Source organism: Bubalus bubalis, chromosome 16, assembly GCF_019923935.1.
Source record: "Bubalus bubalis isolate 160015118507 breed Murrah chromosome 16, NDDB_SH_1, whole genome shotgun sequence".
NCBI classification, from domain to species: Eukaryota; Metazoa; Chordata; class Mammalia; order Artiodactyla; family Bovidae; genus Bubalus; species Bubalus bubalis.
In genome coordinates this window covers 36,885,018-36,902,683 of record NC_059172.1, presented here as the reverse complement: position 1 = coordinate 36,902,683, position 17,666 = coordinate 36,885,018, and the positions used below count along the sequence as shown (strand labels likewise).

Below are 17,666 nucleotides of genomic sequence, written 5' to 3'. Positions count from 1 at the left end.
GATCCTGTCTTTTTTTTTTTTTAACATGAATATTTATTTCTAATTGATTGATGATTGGTTTACAATATTGGTTTGATTACTACCATACATTAATATGAATTAACCATAGGTATATGTATTTTTCCTCCCAACTGAATCTCTCTCCCACCTCTGGCCCATTCCCACACCTCTAGGTTATTACAGAGTTCCCATTTGAATTCCTTGAGTTGATGACCATTGTGATAGCTTATGTTGAATGGTGTCAGATTTTTGGCTTCCAGAGCAGACAGTTTCAATCCACAGCCAGAGACAAAATTTGATCACTCAGAGCTTTTGCGTGGCAGTTTTATTACAGTGAAAAAGGGACAGAGAAAGCTTCTGACACAGACATCAGAAGGGGAACAGGAGAGTGCCCCAATAGCTGGTCTCATCAAGACCTTATATAATTTTTCAATTGGTTACTAACAATGGAAAGGTCTTATCAAAGGCTCTCCCTAAATCCTAAAATAACAGGATTAGTCAGCAGGTTCTTAAGAAGGAGAACCATGTCCTCAAGCAACATCCATTATTTTTATATAATCATTAGTGGACTTTCCTGATGGCTCAGAAGGTAAAGCCTCTGTCTACAATGCAAGAGACCTGGGTTTGATCCCTGGGTTGGGAAGATTCCCTGAAGAAGGAAATGGCAACCCACTCCAGTATTCTTGCCTTGAAAATCCTGTGGATGGAGGAGCTTGGTGCAGGCTACTGTCCATGGTGTTGCAAAGAGTCGGGCATGACTGAGCGACTTCACTTTCACTTTCTTTCATTAGTACAAAGTTTAAAGAAAAACATATTCTTGAGCAAGATGAATTGTTTTGTTGTTTAATCATTTAGTTCAGTTCAGTTCAGTCGCTCAGTCATGTCCGACTCTTTGTGACCCCATGAATCACAGCATACCAGGCCTCCTTGTCCATCACCATCTACCAGAGTTCACTCAAACTCACGTCCATCGAGTCAGTGATGCCATCCAGCCATCTCATCCTCTGTCATCCCCTTTTCCTCCTGCCCTCAATCCCTCCCAGCATCAGGGTCTTTTCCAACTCTTCACATGAGGTGGCCAAAGTACTGGAGTTTCAGTTTTAGCATCATTCCTTCCAAAGAACACCCAGGGCTGATCTCCTTTAGAATGGACTGGTTGGATCTCCCTGCAGTCCAAGGGACTCGCAAGAGTCTTCTCCAACACCACAGTTCAAAAGCATCAATTCTTCGGTGCTCAGCTTTCTTCACAGTCCAACTCTCACATCCATACATGACCACTGGAAAAACCATAGCCTTGACTGGATGGACCTTTGTAGGCAAAGTAATGTCTCTGCTTTTCAATATGCTATCTAGGTTGGTCATAGTTGTCTTTCCAAGGAGTAAGCATCATTTAATCATTAGCTCTGGGCTTAAAGAAAGTTAATCTTCAGACTGTTGTCAAAACAACTCAAAGTTTAAGAAAAAATTTCTTATATGACTAAGACAATGTAATGTAGAAAAAAATAGTTTGTCCTTTTCTCCTCCTCGAGAGGTCCAGATCCCTTGTGGCCCTGGACTCCTTATCAATCTACCTAAGAGTTGACTCTTTCAACTGGAAGATCCTATTTCCCTGAATTCTTCTATTGTTTAACAATTCAAAAAATTTAAAGTCATTTTTGAGTTACAATATTGTTTCTGTGGATTTTATGTTCTGGTTTTTTAGGCCACAAGGCATGTCAGATCTTAGCTCCCTGAACAGAAATAGAACTCTCACCCCCTGCATTAGACCAAGCCTTAAACATTAGACTGTCATGGAAGTCCCAGTATTTCCCCAGATTTTATCTTCTGAACTTGGCGAAATAATGTCCACCCTCAATGATATGACTTCTTCCTAATAAAATAAAGAACTTTCAGCTCAATTTCCTGATTCATTTTACTCATTTTTTTTTTTTCTTTCCACTAAGAATATGGGAAAGTCCCTGAGGGTCTACAGATAGAAAGCCTTTGAGTCTTATACAGAGAGAACAAGCGAAATGAGAAAAGTAAGGGGACCACACAGTCAATAACGGATGACATTCCTATCTCAAAGCATAAGAACTACAAGAAGGTTTAAAATATAGTGAAGATACTAGCATTACAGGGGCTCATGGGAAACTTCAAATTTAGACAGGAACTTCAGGATAACACTCTGATCCATATCCACTAAGTATCAAGAAATAATGTGCTCAGAGACATAATGATTGCTCAAGAAACTGTTATTAATGTTTCCTTTTTTCCTACTTCCCTTGCCTGCATGTTTTAGGCAACAATGCTATGTTAAATAAGGTGTTCCCATTGTTATGTATAATCTCCCTCTTCCACTTGCCCCAAAACACCTCCAAAATTAACCCCAACCTCCCATTTCAGGTAAAGCTTAGTGCTCACATAATACTTGCTTGAATCTTTTGACCTTGGCATCAGTGAAATTTCCAGTATTGCCTAAGGAAATTCTTCCAAACCCTCCCACTCCAAACTTTTCACATTTCTTCCTGTCTAGCATACTTCCTGTCTAGCACACCCTGTGTGCTGTATAAGTGTTTCTGCCTTTTGTACTATCCTACATGATTACCATGTCTTATATAGCAGATCCTCCATAGACAGTAAGTATATGTTTACTAAGTGTAGTAATCAATGAATGAACAATTATTTCTTGTCCCAAAACTCCTGGGAGTAGAAGACAATCTGAAAAATATGTTATTGCATAGTGTTTCTTTGGTGTTAGTGCTACAATATACAATGAGGAAGCACACAGGAAAGTAAATCACTGATTAGATATTTGCTTTCTGATTATAGGCAGTACTTTTAAAAAACTTTTAACTATTTAATATGGAGTATATCCAATTAAAACAGTTGTGATAGTTTCAAGTGCACAGCAAAGTGACTAAACCATTTATATACATGTTTCCGTTCTTCCTCAAATTCCCTCGCATCCAGGCTGGCACGTATCATTGATTGACTTTCCTGTGCTATTCAGTAAGACCTTGTTGGTTATCCATTTTAAAGATAGCAGTGTGTACTTGTCCATCCCAAACTCCCTAACTAACTATCCCTTGTGAAATTATTTTTGTCATATGTAAAATTGGAAGGACTTCAGGAACCTTCTAACTTGCATGCATTTCTTTAAATCTATATCATGCTCCTGTTGATTAAATTTAGACTTGACTACCTAAAAAAGAACATGTTGCTTCCTTCTATAAAATGTACATTCAGAATAATTTTATCTTACTGCAAGGTTATAGACAGTGCATTAAAATTTACTGTTTCACCACTGTATTTTGAACTGTCTGAAGGCAAATGAGCTTTTAAATATTTATTTGTTTCTTCTCATGTTTTTATACATAGTAGGCAATGAGAATCTTTTACACCCCAACACTATGTTTAATAACCACAGGGTAACATCCCAGAATCAGAGACATCTCAGGAAAATCTTAGCAAGTTTCCTTTCACACTCCTGAGCACAGAAGAGTCATCATAAGAATTAGACATTTTCAAAAGATTTTAAAGAGGGTAAGAGAGACTGTGTGTTTCACAATTTGGAATGAGAAAGCAAAGTATCCTTCTTCCTTCTAAATGTTCATAAAAAAATGAAAGAATATCTGAAGAACTTACTGTACTCTCTTTTGTTCCTTCACCTTTGGAACTGGCCAATGAATCTAGATAAGAAGTTGGGACTGAAAATCCCAATGTTGGAGGATTCAAGAGAACATCATTGGGGCAGGATCTGGATGAAGTTCAAACAGTTGCTGTATTGTTGGTGTTGGTTTCTCTGTTAGGAGTGAGGGAGTCAAAGGATGGAAAGAGACTTGGCAGCTTGTTATATGTTTTCATTCCTTGTTAAAGCGGAACTTTTGTAAAAGTCTAAAAGTAAAATTAATTCCTTAATATTTCATTTTATTTGATAATTTGCCCAATAGTTACTTCTAGTTCCATCCTATCATGTTGCTTCATAGATCATGTTCAGTATGTGTTAATGCAGATGATATATATATAGAAGAAAGAAAGATAGAAAGAGACCAGAGGCAAGGAGAGAAGGACAAAGACAGGGAGGCAGACACAGAGAATCAAATACAGAGAAAGGGGGAGGGGGGAGGGGGAAGGAGAGGAGAGAGAGAGAGAAGTAAGTAATGTTGTGCATTGATTTCCATAATCATTTTAAAATCAGCCAGTTGAATGTCATGGGAATTTAGAATGCTATTCTAGATTTTCCATCTCTTAAGTCTCAGAGCAGTGCTCTGAAAGCTGGCTTTGGGAGTTAATGCCTTATATATTTGTCAAGACTGACCAGTCTGAAGCCACCATTCTGCCTTTCCAGATATACAGCTTCAAATTTGACTTGAGAAAGACTGCCCCTTTGTTACTGATAAATCAATATTATAGCCCACTTTTGAGGTAAATAAAAGCTAATTCTGAATGAATTAAAACCTGAGGCCAGTGGAGGAAATATTAATATGCAATTGATAAACTGAGACATGTTCTGTCCTGTAATAATTAGGATATATTTTATCAAAGTTATTACTATATTGACTTTACTGTTTTTAGAGAAAAAAAAATATGACCTTTTAAAACATGAGTTAAATCGTACCATTTCTAAACTATTCTGTTTATGACCTCTGTTTCTATGAGTTCTGCTCTTCAAGAAGAATTTACTTCATTTCATTTTTTGTTTTATTTTATTCTGCTTTATTTTTGAAACAATGCTAAAACTGAGGTAACTAAGATATTGTACATCTGGGGAAGAAGAGTAAATGATAAGCACTTTATCTTGTAATAAACTTTAATGGAAAATAATCAAATAAATAGCTACTTTACCCAGAAAAATACAGATGGGTTTGGTGAAATATTCTACTTGGATAATTAAAAATTGAACATCAAAGCATGTACAAAAGAATTCTAGTTCAGTGAAATTTTTGAACCAAATGATGAAACCACACATCTCTGGATGAATCTCATGATTCTCTTGAAGAAAGTCAATATTCACCCACTTAATAATACTCAGATTAGGCCCATCCTGGTATAGAACATTAGGAATTAGGTCACCTTGCCAGACTGCAATAAAGGGGAAAAACAAATAAAACAACAAAAAACTGTCTATTTCTCTCTCTGTGGACTTGTATGAGTTTGTGCTTGTGTGTGTGTGTTCAGTGCTCAGTGGGGCTGGAATCAAAGTAGAGCAGACATGCTGTGGATCCCTTTACAGAGTACAAGAAAGCTCATGATGGTGAAGATGGTAGTGGGCCTAAGAAGCATTCCTAAACCTTTTTAGTGGTGATCTGGATTTGCACTTTAGGCTCTGAACATAACCCTATTTATATAACTATTCACGCTTCCTTTTTTTTTTGCCTGAACTTTTGATTGTCTTATAACAACTTGAAGCCTTATCCCTGCAGAGTTATGGTAATAGAAAGAAAAACCTGTTTCACTCTTTAATCATACCAAGTAGACTGAAGCGACTTAGGCAGTAGCAGCAGTAGCAATGGTGAAAGAGATCAACTCTTGCCCTGAGACTTGCATGATGGTGGCTGCAGCAGTCAGTACAAAAGAGGGGCTCATAGACCACTCATGGCAAAGAAAGACAAAAAAGAAGACACAGTAGAATTATTTGTAAATATATATATATGTGTGTGTGTGTGTATACACACACATATATATATACTGTACTACTACTCAGGTATAAAAAAGTGAAAGGTTGTTGTTGAATCACGCGAATACACCGGGATTCTTGGCCCCCGGAGGAGAAGAATTCAATCCAGGGCCAGAGACAAGGCTTGATCACTCAGAGCTTTTGTGTAATAAAGTTTTATTAAAGTATAAAGGAGATAGAGAAAGCTTCTGACATAGGCATCAGAAGGGGGCAGAAAGAGTACCCCCCTGCTAGTCTTCAGCTGGATGTTATATAGTCACTAGCAGTCTGTTAATGAAAGAAAGGAATGTCTTAAAATTCAGAATGGCACCAGGCCCCTCGCCCATAAGATGCATTTTGGGATAATCTTGGCACCAAATGGTTTATCCTGGGCCATAAAATGATTAACTTGAATCTTAAAAAAGGGCAGACCACCATAGAAATAGTTTCATTTACATAGATTAGGGGAACAATATCTGAGTATAACATACTGGTTTGTCAAGTAGGTTCTGGGCCAAGAGGCTGAACCGACTTGGAGACAGAGTTTGGGGTAAAGGCATAGTACATTAGCATAGCTTAAGAGAAACATTTCCATAAGAAAAAGGCATTGGTTATATCTAGGCTCAAGAATAGCTAACTTCAGGCGAAACCAGGTGTCATTATGGCAACACAGTATTTTAAGAGAAACCTCCCTTTAAATTTGTGTAGAGAAGGAAAAAAATATTGCTAGTTTATTTCCTCCTGCCGCTTAAGAGAGATAAAAATGTCTGACACTTGCAGGCTATTTCCTCCATTTGGAGACCCCTGGCCTTCCTGCCTGTTACCCCCTCATTTTCATCGACTCCAGTCCCCAGGTCCTGGTCTACAAAGACTGTGAAAAGTTTGTCCTTTCTTCCTCTTTGAGAATTCCAGACCCCTCTCTCCTTGGGGACCCCTAGATTTCCTATCAACCTGCCTAGGAAATGACTCTCTCAAAAGAATGAAATTTTGCCAGTTGCAACAACTTGGATGAACCTGTAGGATATTATGCTTGGTGAAATATCAGACAAAGAAAGACAAAATCCTGTTTATTGTGACTTATATGCGGAACATAAAAAGCAAAACAAACAAATTAATATAACAAAGCAGAAATAAAGTCACAGATATAGAGAACAAACTACTGGTTACCCATGGGGAGAGAGGAGAGGGGAGCGTCAGGATAGGGGTAGGGGATTAAAAGATACAAATTACCATGTACAAAATAGATTAACAACAAGGATATATTGTACAGAACAGAAAAGATAGTCAATAATTTATTGTAACTTTAAATGGTGCATAGTCCTTAAAAATACTGAATCACTATGTTGTATGCCTGAAACTAATATAATATTATAGATCAAATATTTAAAAATAATTAATTCAAATCAAATGAATTAGGGAAATCATCTCTGAAAACAGAAAAGGATAGGGGAAGTCTTTAAGTACATGCTAATTTCTATCAGTCAAGACAGCAAAATTGTAGCCCTGACAATTTGGCTCCTTTACAAGAAAATATAGAAATAGACTGTACTATTATTTAGTAAGTTCTGTGAGTTTTCCATAACACAGAGTTCCTGAAAAGATATGTCCAAAGTTTTCCAGAAGAAGTCCTTTAACTCACATATGCCTGACCTCTGATATCAGAGATGTAAAACAGGTCTTTTAAAGAGTACAAATATAAAACAATGATAAAGCTAATGGAGATTTCAGTTTAATCAATTGAAACTCAAAACTCAAGGTCAAATCAAATGTAGATTTTTGTTTTTAACATTTAAAGTATTTGAAAGATTTCTTTTCCCAGAAGTCAACATGTGGAAATTTTTTGCTAGGTATAGATCAATAGTTAGAGCTTCTTTCTTTGAAGGTTGGAGAAAAGAGTGAATATAAATTGAAAATTAAACTCTATATTTTTTCCCCTATAATCTTGTGGGCATATAATCCTACCCTAACTTCCAGAGAGCCAGGTAAGAGCCAACACTTTTCTACATGTCTGAAAATATCAGAATGAATTTGTTCACAAGAACTTGAAATAGCAATGGGCCAGATCAAAGGGGTGAGGAATCTTCATTTACCTAGCAATGATGGAAAAAATATTTTGGAGGATGGAATAATTAAAACTGGACATTTATGAATTTCTTTGTAACAACTAGAAATGCAGAAGTCCTTTCCTTCTAGTTCCCCTGAAAATATATTAGTTGGAGTTACAGAGACATAGAGCTGAAAGAATGAGAGATTTTTTAAAAACATGTTTTGCCGGTGATGGCAAAGGTGAGAGAAAGGTGATTCTAGACATCAAGTTGTATGAATCAGGAGAAGGTTCTAAGGTGAGAGAAGGGAAGTAAATACATATGCTCCTATCCTTACTGAAAGGAAGTGGAAATTCAAGAAGGGAAGATGCAGAAAGTAGAGATGATAGAAAGTAGGGGACACTCAGGGAACTCTGAGATCTAATGCTGAGCTCAGAAATGCTTGCTGCTTTTGCTTTTTCATTGAATCTTCTAGTAGTAAGAAGCAGACCTCTACACTTCAGAAGTTCTTCTTCCCTAAGAAGGTAAGAGGATTTATTACATGGGTTGGAAGAGGTGCAAAGAGAGAAGAAATATTTGAAAAGCTGTAGATAAAGAAGGATACATTTTAGTAAAAGAAGGTATAAACAAAGTATATAGAGAAAACAGAATTAAAGATGAACTGAAATAGAAGAAATTTTTATGCACACAGTACTCTTAGAGGAGTAAAACCAAATAATCTGGTTTTCTTAGGAGAAAACCAAGTAATCTGATTCAAACTGGAATGTCTTTCCACAATTTTATCCCTCCTTTTAAATCACAGAGAAGCTTTTCTGTTCTTGAAGACACTTTCCCAGGTCAGTTTATGAGGAAACAATTTATATGCCTAGATTTAGTCTTTGAACACATTTCAGGTTATTGAAACTTTGGCAGTTTGATTGATTTTTTACTTTGTATTTCTTACTACATGGAGAGGTCTCTATGTTTTCATCTATGGATTAATGGAGTAGCTATTTCATAGGAATTCTTGATCCATACTTATTCTATTTTTCTATCATTATTTATTTGTTCATAAATTAAATTAAAAAAATTGATTAAGTAGTTAAGCAAATGAATATTTGTTTTCATACCAAAATGACTTAATTCAAACAAGCAAACAAAAGAGATGCATATTTAGAACAGGAGCAGAGGTTTTATCCAGGCTGTCCTTGTAATTATTTTGCGTATTCTGAAGGCACAGGAGATGATCCATCCACATCGTCTTAAGCTGAATCATAGTAGACAAATCCTTTCCACTTTCTGGAGCCCGAATTCTTCATTTGTATAATAAGAAAATTGAGGAGGTGGTTTCCAAGAGGTTACTTTGTTGTGATTCTAAAATCTCTACAAGCAAACTTGCTAAGGAAGATGATTTTAGTAGCAGTTTGTATTGCTGGAATGATTGAGACCTAGAGATGCCCAGAAAGAGGGCTGAAGGTCTAAAGTCAGTGCCAGGAAGACTAAGGAGAGGTATGACTGTCATCATTCAAGCCTCACCCTGTGGAACCACACCTTGGCCTGAGCCAATCTGCTCACAGGGAGGTCAGGAGGCAGAGAGGTCAGGAGGCAGGGCTAAGCATAAAAGGAAGAGCTGGGCCAGCTGCTGCTTACACTTGCTTCTGACACAACCGTGTTCACTAGCAACTACACAAACAGACACCATGCTGAGCGCTGAGGAGAAGGCTGCCGTCACCTCCCTATTTGCCAAGGTGAAAGTGGATGAAGTTGGTGGTGAGGCCCTGGGCAGGTAGGTATCCCGCTTACAAGGCAGGTTTAAGGAGAGTGAAATGCACCTGGGAGTGTGAGGACAGAGCCGTCCCTGAGATTCTGAAAGCTGCTGACTTCCTCTGACCTTGTGCTGTTTTCTCCCCTTAGGCTGCTGGTTGTCTACCCCTGGACTCAGAGGTTCTTTGACTCCTTTGGGGACTTGTCCTCTGCTGATGCCATTTTGGGAAACCCTAAGGTGAAGGCCCATGGCAAGAAGGTGCTAGACTCCTTCAGTGAGGGCCTGAAGCAACTTGATGACCTCAAGGGTGCCTTTGCTTCGCTGAGTGAGCTGCACTGTGATAAGCTGCACGTGGATCCTGAGAACTTCAGGGTGAGTTTATGGAATCCTCAATATTCTCTTTTTATGGTCAAGCTTGTGTCATGGGGAGAGGGCTGACTGGCAGGACGTAGTTTAGAATGGAGAAGATGTATTCTGGTTAAAGTGCTAAGGACTCCTCAGAACCGTTTAGATTCTTTTAACTTCTTTGCTCACAATAATCATTTCTTCTGATTCATTCTTGTTCTCTGTTGTCTGCAATGTCTTCTCTTTTTAATTATACTCTTTGAGTGTTCAATTTGAAAAAAAGATTTCTTCATCTACTTTAAAAATGATATCTAATATTTTCCCTTTATCTGTTCCTTTCAAGGGATAAAATGTCATATTGCTTTTTGAAGTGATTCAAAATAATAAAAATGATAACAAGTTCTGGATTAAGATAGAAAGAGAGAAACATTTCTAAATATAAATTCAGCCTGCTATGGGTAGCTTCACATCAGCAGTAGCATCTATACTTCAGTCATCTTTGTGCTAATACCCTAGGGGCACAGCTTGGGGTGAATCTGAAATACTCTGAATCTAACCTGGGTGCCTGCACTAACCCTGCCCTTGCTTAATGTCTTTTCCACGCAGCTCCTGGGCAACGTGCTGGTGGTTGTGCTGGCTCGCCGCTTCGGCAGTGAATTCTCCCCGGAGCTGCAGGCCAGCTTTCAGAAGGTGGTGACTGGTGTGGCCAATGCCCTGGCCCACAGATATCACTAAGCTCCCCTTCCTGATTTCCAGGAAAGGTCTTTTCATCCTCAGAGCCCAAAAACTGAATATGGAAAAATTATGAAGCATTTTGTGCATCTTGCCTCTGCCTAATAAAGACATTTATTTTCATTGCACTGGTGTATTTAAATTATTTCACTGTCTCTTACTCAGATGGGCACACGGGAGGGCAAAGCACTGAAGACATAAAGAAATGAAGGGCTAAGTTGAGACTTGGAGAAAATATATCAGTATCTTGGACCCCATGACAAGAGTGGTTGTAAACAGCTGATGTTATTGGAAAACCGGCTCTGCTCCTTAGTCTTACTTTCCTTTAAAGAATTCAAGTTGCCGTTTAATTTGTGAATTAGATCATTGCTAAGTTTTATTAAAATAAATTATGTTATTTAGCCTTTTTTGTAAATGCCTTCTCTCTCTTTAATTGTCCAGAACCTCATTTAAATCCATTAGGTTTTTCTGCCTAAGGACACCACTGTTTAAAATTTTCTTTACTTTACTGTCCCATTGCTCTTTCTCCCCTGACTTCTTTTTATCCTTGTTTTCTCTGCCATCTTATAAAGATCTGCCTGAAGGACCAAACCTTCTGTCCTGGGTTCTGGAAATGACATGAATTTTGAGTAATCCTTGTTCCCTCTTGCATCCTAATTCTGAATCTCAGTTCAGTTCAGTTCAGTGACTCAGTTGTGTATGATTCTTTGCAATCCCATGGACTTCAGGGGGAGGTAGTTTTGCTCTCACTTTGCTTGTATTATAATATTGTGATAAATATTGGATTGATGAGAATGTAAAAAGGGACTTTTGTGGCTTGATAGTCACTCCTGTCTTGCAATCCTTTCATGGGATTCCACTAAACAGAATTCCATTCTCCCCAGGATGCTTTGGCATCTACATCACGGAAGAGACTAGAGGTCTGCCGTCTTTATCCAGTCTCTGATGGCTTCTCTGCCTTTGTAGTCATTAGCATAGTGTTACCAGAAGCAACATATGCCAATTTAATCCTCTCCTTCAATAACCGCTTATCCGGATACTTGATTCTGGAAATGGTGTATGAATTTTTAGTAATCCTTGTTTCCTCTTGCATCCTAATTCTGAATCTCTGTTCAGTTAAGTCCAGTGGCTCAGTTGTGTACAATTCTTTGCAACCCCATGGACTGCAGCATGCCAGGCTTCCCTGTCCATCACCAACTCCTGGAGCTTGCTCAAATTCATGTCCATTGAGTTGGTGATGCCATTCAACCATCTCATCCTCTGTCATCCCCTTCTCTTGCCTTCAATCTTTCCCAGCATCAGGGTCTTTTCCAATGAGTCAGTTCTTCACATTACGTGGTCAAAGTATTGAAGCTTCAGCTTCAACATCAGTCCTTCCAATGAATATTCAGGGCTGATATTCTTCAGGTTTGATTGGTTTGATCTCCTTGCAGTCCAAGGGACTCTCAAGAGTCTTCTCCAACATCACAGTTCAAAAGCATCAATTCTTCAGCGGTCACCTTTCTTCATTGTCCAACTCTCACATCCACACATGACTACTGGAAAAACCATAGCCTTGACTAGATGGACATTTGTTGATAAAGTAGTGTCTCTGCTTTTTAATATGCTGTCTAGATTTGTCATAACTTTTCTTCCAAGAAGCAAGCATCTTTGAATTTCATGGCTGCAGTCACCATCTTCAGTGACTTTGGAGCCCCCCAAAATAAAGTCTCTCTCTGTTTCCATTGCTTCTCCATATATTTGCCATCAGATGATGGGACCAGATGCCATGGTCTTAGTTTTTTGAATGCTGACTTTTAAGCCAGCTCTTTCACTCTCCTCTTTCACTTTCACCAAGAGGCTCTTTAGCTCCTCTTTGCTTTCTTCCATAAGGGGGGTGACACCTGCATATCTGAGCTTATTGATATTTCTCCCGGCAATCTTGATTCCAGCTTGTGCTTCATCCAGCCCGACATTTTGCATAATGTACTTGGCATAGAAGTTAAATAAGCAGGGTCACAATACACAGCCTTGACGTATTCCTTTCCCTATTCTGAATCTAGCTGGGGAGGTTCTAAAAGTAACACATCTAACAAGTGACTGTAAATGAATATACAAGGCTTTTATGAGATCTGAGGATGAAGCCCTTGGTATGAAATGGTGGTATAGATAAGTAGTATAGACAATTGTCCAGAAGACAAGAAGACAAAAGTCAGAAAAGAAAAGGAGGTCAAGTCACTGATGAATAATGTGTTTGTGCATTCTGAGAATTTCAGGTAAACAGGAAAGATAACTGAAGCAAAACTGCCTGAGATAGAATAGAATAGATTATAAATTTTGGTGAACACAGTGGAGCATATTCTTAAAGTTAAAAATTCACAGACAAGAGGATACAATTCAGCCATTACTCACAAGATGTTTGCACAGCCAATTGACAAGTAAAGTAAGATAGTTTAACAGTTTAGAACATCATTTTGAAATCAGACAGCCAGGATTGAAAAAACATTACTACTTATTAGCTCTGACCTTGTGAAAAATCTGCTGTCAATTTGGTATATAAACATGTCGTCTTTAAGTTTGCAGGAAAATGAAAAAAAAATAAAAGTCTCAACACAATTCCATACTTTGACCTTTAACAAAAGTTAATGTCAGGTGAGAATTTACAAAGAGTAAGTTGACTCATTTAACATCTCTTCCTAAATGCAGAAGATCTCAGGTTGGGGTGGCAATGTTGAAGAGTTGGGAATTTGGGGGCCTTTTTTTTTTTTTTTTAATGGATCTTAACAACAGGCAACCATGCTAGCAGCATCTATGTCCAGAAGAAAGTTGAATTACTATGTATGTCTGGAATCAACAAATTAAAGAAAAGTTTCTTATTTTTAAGACAAATGTTTTAGGGGGTCAAATCAGAGATGAAAATGTGATGGTAGGAAGCAGCTTGAGAACAGTCCAGTTGAAATAACACAGGGCACAACAAAGAGACAAAGATATCAAATAATATAAAAATGTCAATCAGTTGGCTGATGCATAGATCATCAAATGCCCTCATATTTTGCTGTTGCTGAGTATTTTCAAGGACGGCTAACAAGAGCATGGATGCTCATTTATGTTAAGTCTAATGAGATCATACAAATCCTGATGGGAACTTCTCAAACACCCAGATGACCACCCTGCAACATAATTTTTTATTATGCTGTCTAAGAAATGGATAGTCATTTTTCAATATTCATTCATTATAAGAATATTATTTATAGATATCTTATAGAATACATAGTAAGTAAAATAATATGCTGTGCTTAGTCACTCAGTCAGGCCCGAATCTTTGTTCCCATGGACTGTGGCACCTCTGTCCATGGCGATTCTCCGGGCAAGAATACTGGAGTGGGTTGCCATGTCCTTCTGCAGGGGATCTTCCCAACCCAGGAATAGAACCAAGTCTCCTGGATTACAGGTGGATTCTTTACCAGTGGAACTACTATAAATATATGTAAAAATACATATATGTATGTAAACATACATATGTACAGATATGTAAATATACATAAAGATAGTACATAATAAAGGAGAACATTCAAGAAATGAAAAGTTATAGTCATTCACGTAAACTGTGATTTTAAGACTATTCTAGATTTGTGGCAAATAAGCTGTCTCTGATGCAAATGTATTTACAACCCCTGAACATCTAGTTCTCTAGACTAGGCTTGTAAAGGGTTCTTATCTTTTCAGTCTTTTCAAAACTCTTAAATACTTGACCTGACCTATATTTACTCAATTCGGAACAAATCTGCCTTATGCATTTTATTCATCTTTGAGGCTTCCCTGGTGGCTCAGATGGCAAAGAATCCGCCTGCAAAGTGGGAGACCTGGGTTCGATCCCTGGAAAAGACGTGGGAAGAGCCCCTGGAGTTGAGCATGGCAATCCAGTACAATATTCTTGCCTGGAGAATCCCCATGGACAGAGAAGCCTGGCGGGCTATAGTCCATGGGGGTCACAAAGAGTTTGACAGGACTGACCTACTAAGCACATTATGCATCTTTGAAGAAAAGGAAAATTTCACAGCCTGCTTCTGCCCCCTGCTGGCATCATGCAAAGAATCATCTCTTTGAGAGTGACACTATCATGAATTTTTCCAGGCAGGTCCAGTGTGGGTGCCATTAAATAATTATGCTGAAGTACGAACAAAAATCTGGATTGTCCTGGAATACAGAGTTGTTCTTATTCAGTGTAATTATAAAGACACTGACTTTTAGACTTAACACTCTCCCTCTGTGCCTTTGGCTTTCCAGGTGGTGCAAGTGGTAAAGAATCCTTCTGCCAGTGCAGGAGATGCAAGGACCTAGGTTCCATCTCTGGGTTGGGAAGATCCCCTGGGGTAGGATGGCCTGGAAAATCCCATCGACAGAGGAGCCTGGCAGGCTACAGTCCATGGGGTTGCAAAAAGTCAGATACAACTGAGCCACTAACACTTCTTATGCCTTTAGGTTAAGCAAGGATTGTTGGTCATTACCTATTCCAAAAAAAGTCATGAAGTAATCACATAGGGAATCATTTCCAAAGGACAGAAAAAAAGTACCATAAGTGTCTGAACATATAAGTCAGTTTAAACTGTAGAATATAAGAAAAGACTGCCCTGAAAAAAGGTTTCTGTTTAATCAGTCCCAGATATGCTTCCAAATCAGCATTCCAGACAAAGTGCACAGAGGAAGACTATGATCCTATCGTTACATTGGATGGAAACTCACCTATGCTTGTCTTCTCCAGTTGTTTATTTTATGTCAGACAGTATTCTGGTTGCCCAAAATTCAGAAAGAAGTATTCTGCACCCTGACTTTGTGGTGGAAACATAACAGCATGATGTTTGGGTAAATAATGGGTCTTTTTTTTTCTTCTTGGTACAGGTGAAGCATCTGACATCTCTGAATACTTTCCCCGTGGAATCTTCATTTATCATTCTCATCAACACTGTACTTTCCTGGCTACCATCCTACATCTCAAACAGAATTAAAAAAAAAAAATTCCAACATTTATTACTCTTCTGTTGCTGTAATGTTGATATTCTCTTTGGCAGTACCATTAACATTCATGGCTTCTCTGAAGAAGCTTGAAGGAGAGTATGTTCTTTCAGTTCAGGCCTACATTCACAGAATAGTTGCATCTTTTGGCATCAATCCCAGATCAGATCAGATCAGGTCTGTTGCTCAGTCATGTCCAACTCTTTGCGACCCCATGACTTGCAGCACGCCAGGCCTCCCTGTCCATCACCAACTCCCGGAGTTCACTCAGACTCACGTCCATCGAGTCAATGATGCCATCCAGCCATCTCATCCTCTGTCGTCCCCTTCTCCTCTTGCCCCCAGTCCCTCCCAGTATCAGAGTCTTTTCCAATGAGTCAACTCTTTGCATGAGGTGGCCAAAGTACTGGAGTTTCAGCTTTAGCATCATTCCTTCCAAAGAAATCCCAGGACTGATCTCCTTCAGAATGGACTGGTTGGATCTCCTTGCAGTCCAAGGGACCCTCAAGAGTCTTCTCCAACACCACAGTTCAAAAGCATCAATTCTTCGGCACTCAGCCTTCTTCACAGTCCAACTCTCACCTCCATACATGACCACAGGAAAAACCATAGCCGTGACTAGACGAAATTTTGTTGGCAAAGTAATGTCTCTGCTTTTGAATATGCAATCTAGGTTGGTCATAACTTTCCTTCCAAGGAGTAAGCGCCTTTTAATTTCATGGCTGCAGTCACCATCTGTAGTGATTTTGGAGCCCAGAAAAATAAAGTCTGACACTGTTTCCACTGTTTCCCCATCTATTTCCCATGAAGTGATGGGACTGGATGCCATGATCTTCATTTTCTGAATGTTGAGCTTTAAGCCAACTTTTTCACTCTCTACTTTCACTTTCATCAAGAGGGTTTTTAGTTCCTCTTCACTTTCTGCCATAAGGGTGGTGTCATCTGCATATCTGAGGTTATTGATTTTTCTCCCAGCAATCTTGATTCTGGCTTGTGTTTCTTCCAGCCCAGAATTTCTCATGATGTACTCTGCATAGAAGTTAAATAAACAGGGTGACAATATACAGCCTTGACAAACTCCTTTTCCTATTTGGAACCAGTCTGTTGTCCCATGTCCAGTTCTAACTGTTGCTTCCTGATCTGCATACAACTTTCTCAAGAGGCAGATCAGGTGGTCTGGTATGCCCATCTCTTTCAGAATTTTCCACACTTTATTGTGATCCACAAAGTCAAAGACTTTGGCATAGTCAATAAAGCAGAAATAGATGCTTTTCTGGAACTCTCTTGCTTTTTCCATGATCCAGCGGATGTTGGCAATTTGATCTCTGGTTCCTCTGCCTTTTCTAAAACCAGCTTGAACATCAGAAAGTTCACGGTTCACATATTGCTGAAGCCTGGCTTGGAGACTTTTGAGCATTACTTTACTAGCATGTGCGATGAGTGCAATTGGGCAGTAGTTTCTTTGGCATTGCCTTTCTTTGGGATTGGAATGAAAACTGACCTTTTCCAGTCCTATGGCCACTATTGAGTTTTCCAAATGAGCTGGCATATTGAGTGCAGCACTTTCACAGCATCATCTTTCAGGATTTGGAATAGCTCAACTGGAATTCCATCACCTCCACTAGCTTTGTTCGTAGTGATGCTTTCTAAGGCCCACTTGACTTCACATTCCAGGATGTCTGGCTCTAGGTCAGTGATCACACCATTGTGATTATCTGGGTTGTGAAGTTTTTTTTGTACAGTTCTTCTGTGTAATCTTGCCATTTCTTCTTAATATCTTCTGCTTCTGTTAGGTCCATACCATTTCTGTCCTTTATCGAGCCCATCTTTCCATGAAATGTTCCTTTGGTATCTCTGATTTTCTTGAAGAGATCCCTAGTCTTTCCCATTCTGTTGTTTTCCTCTATTTCTTTGCATTGACCGCTGAAGAAGGCTTTCTTATCTCTTCTTGCTATTCTTTGGAACTCTGCATTCAGATGTTTATATCTTTCCTTTTCTCCTTTGCTTTTCACTTCTCTTCTTTTCACAGCTATTTGTAAGGCCTCCCCAGACAGCCATTTTGCTTTTTTGCATTTCTTTTCCATGGGAATGGTCTTGATCCCTGTGTCCTGTACAATGTCACGAACCTCATTCCATAGCTCATCAGGCACTCTATCTATCAGATCTAGGC

At 38.8% G+C, this 17,666-nt stretch overlaps 1 protein-coding gene across 1 annotated transcript; it reads left to right on the top strand.

Moving 5' to 3' along the window:
- The first annotated feature begins 9,288 nt into the window (after positions 1-9,288).
- Positions 9,289-10,632, top strand: LOC102392006 (hemoglobin fetal subunit beta). Its single transcript, XM_006061581.4, has 3 exons — positions 9,289-9,448; positions 9,577-9,799; positions 10,379-10,632. Exons 1-3 carry the CDS (start codon positions 9,363-9,365, stop codon positions 10,505-10,507), a joined length of 438 nt encoding a protein of 145 aa, XP_006061643.3. The 5' UTR covers positions 9,289-9,362; the 3' UTR covers positions 10,508-10,632.
- Positions 10,633-17,666: the final 7,034 nt, after the last annotated feature.